Source organism: Nicotiana sylvestris, chromosome 8 (assembly GCF_000393655.2).
Source record: "Nicotiana sylvestris chromosome 8, ASM39365v2, whole genome shotgun sequence".
In the NCBI taxonomy this organism is placed as follows: domain Eukaryota; kingdom Viridiplantae; phylum Streptophyta; class Magnoliopsida; order Solanales; family Solanaceae; genus Nicotiana; species Nicotiana sylvestris.
Window position 1 is genome coordinate 186465975 of NC_091064.1, and position 2355 is coordinate 186468329.

At 36.3% G+C, this 2355-nt stretch overlaps 1 protein-coding gene across 1 annotated transcript; it reads left to right on the forward strand.

Annotated features, from left to right (window-relative positions):
• The first annotated feature begins 213 nt into the window (after nucleotides 1–213).
• LOC104248038 (probable serine/threonine-protein kinase PBL18) lies at nucleotides 214–1452 on the forward strand. Its single transcript, XM_070155022.1, has 4 exons — nucleotides 214–222; nucleotides 323–458; nucleotides 569–666; nucleotides 1198–1452. The coding sequence occupies exons 1-4, from the start codon at nucleotides 214–216 to the stop codon at nucleotides 1450–1452; spliced, it is 498 nt and encodes a 165-aa protein (XP_070011123.1).
• Nucleotides 1453–2355: the final 903 nt, after the last annotated feature.

Below are 2355 nucleotides of genomic sequence, written 5' to 3' on the forward strand. Positions count from 1 at the left end.
ACATGAAATTTAAACTCATTACCAAGAGTTGACAGATTCCATCTTGATCAATCACTAATTCTACAAGTATTTAATCGTACCCAATATGTTTAGATTAAATTATAAGAGACTTTGCTCTCATTATCATGATCTCTATCACGATGACAAATCTCAAAATTTAATCAAGGACTTTATCAAATTAATCAAACAATTAATAATAACTATGATAAAAGAATGTCATATGTTTTTATATCAAATAACGTTCACAAAAATATGTTCAAATCATCAAATATGAGATTGGATTTAGGGCATATCTACTATATCTCTAACAATACATTTGCAGAGTGAAGTTGAAATACTGACCGATGAAAACCGGCATCCATGTTTGATGAAGTTAAAGGGGTTCTGTTTTCAATATAAATTTGCAGTTGTTTATGATGAAAAACCAGATAATTATTTGTCGGACGTGCTTCGTTCTGGTATTTGATCAGCTATTTGAAGAAATCTTTCACCTGCTATAGTTTGATGGCTACTAAATTTAGTAACTTTGTGTGTTTTGATTTTGACTTGTCATTTGTTTTTTGGGTAGGCAAAGACTTTGGATGGGATGATAGAATGAAGGTAGCAACTCAACTTGCAAGCCTCTTCACATGGTTGCATGAGAGACAATTTGCATTTAATTTGGTGGTATGGAACCTTCGAGCATAATGATTGACAAGGTAACAATTAATCAGAGGCGGATCCAGGATTTGAAGTTTATGAATTCCTACAGAGACCTCATGTTAATATGCAATAATAATTGTGTTTACTATTAGATATTACCGATATTTAGTCAACTTTTTAATACAAATACAGGATTTGAGCAAAAGGTAATAAGTGTACGTGAACCCATAACTTATAAGCTAGGTCCACTCTTGCAGTTGAACCCTATAGACGACCTTCGCATTGATGTTTTACAAGTTACTATTTCATTGACTTGTAGGGGCGTAGGTAGGTGGATGCAAGGGGTTCGATTGAATCCTCTTCGCCTGAAAATTATACTGTGAAGTATGTTAAAATGAAAATTTTCTGTATAATGATATAAATTGTTACTTCCCCTGGCATTACAAAAGCTTATGGTGTTGCGCCACGGGGGTTTTAAAATTGTTTTAGGTTGCAAGATCAAATCATAGGTGTGACATTCTAGTACTTTTTGAATCCCCTTATATGAATTCCTAGCTCCGGTACTATTTGCAGGACTTCAACATAAAAGTATTGGACTTTGGTTTTCTAGTTCGTGTAAAGGAGGAGGATAACAGAGTACTTACCATACCTTATTTGAATCTCCCTGATGCTCCAGAGGCTTATGAGGGTACTCGAACTTTAAAATCTGATGTTTACGTATTTGGTGTGGGGTTGGTTGCCAATAACAAAAACGTCTATACAGCATATTATTGTTGGATTGTGGACGAGCTCCAACGTGGTAAAAGATGATAGTGGATGAATTACTTCTGCGACGTGATTATAATGGCTATCTCGCTTGTAGAATCACGAAACTAGTAGCAGAATGTCTGAAAGTGGATCCAAATGCACGACCAGATATGATGGATGTCTTTGCCAACTTATCCAGTATGGTAAGAAAACAACTCGAATTAAGGAAGAACGAAATTATTTACCTTTTTAAGCAATTGTGAGACTTTATATGCTCAAAATTAATAGCAGCCCGGTGTAGTAAGCTCCCGCTATGCACGGGCTCCAGGGAAGGGCCGGACCACAAGGGTCGCAGCCTTACCCTGCATTTCTGCAAGAGCTTGTTTCCACGGCTCGAACCCGTGAACTCCTGGTCATATGGCAGCAACTTTATCAATTACGCTTAGCTTCTATGCTCAAACAGTTGCTTATTATGAATATACTAAGTGTTTGGGGTTGTCTTAGACCCCCCAAAGAGTGCTGGTTATAAAGACCAAAGGAGATCTCTTGATGTTTCTGTGTACATTGAATTTTTTTGCCTGAATTATGTATCTGCACTTATTAGTTGTTCTCTGACAATTCTTTTTGGATACAGATATCTGATATTCCACGCGGACAGCGTCAAGTTATGCATCATTCGGACAATATTCGCAATGTTCTTGGAATACCTCTCATCTTAACATTAGTAGTTGGTGGCCTGGGAATCCTTTTGTTTAAGAGCCTGCAACACTGAAACTGATTCTTTATCCAAACATTTTCTGTGTAGAGATTGTTCAATTTGTTTGTATGTATATGATTAAGTGCGTATTATCTTCGCATGATTATTAGTTTGTAATGTATTACTTATTGATGGCAGGGGCGTATGCAGAATTTTTTGTAAGCGGTCTCTTAGAGAGGCGTACAAATGAAGAGATTACTTTAATAAAA

Bases quoted from the DNA above. Each gene is read 5' to 3' on its own strand.
- LOC104248038 (XM_070155022.1), top strand. The intron at 459-568 runs GTATTTGATCAG...TTTTTTGGGTAG, and splicing joins GTCGGACGTGCTTCGTTCTG to GCAAAGACTTTGGATGGGAT. The intron at 667-1,197 runs GTATGGAACCTT...ATGAATTCCTAG, and splicing joins AATTTGCATTTAATTTGGTG to CTCCGGTACTATTTGCAGGA.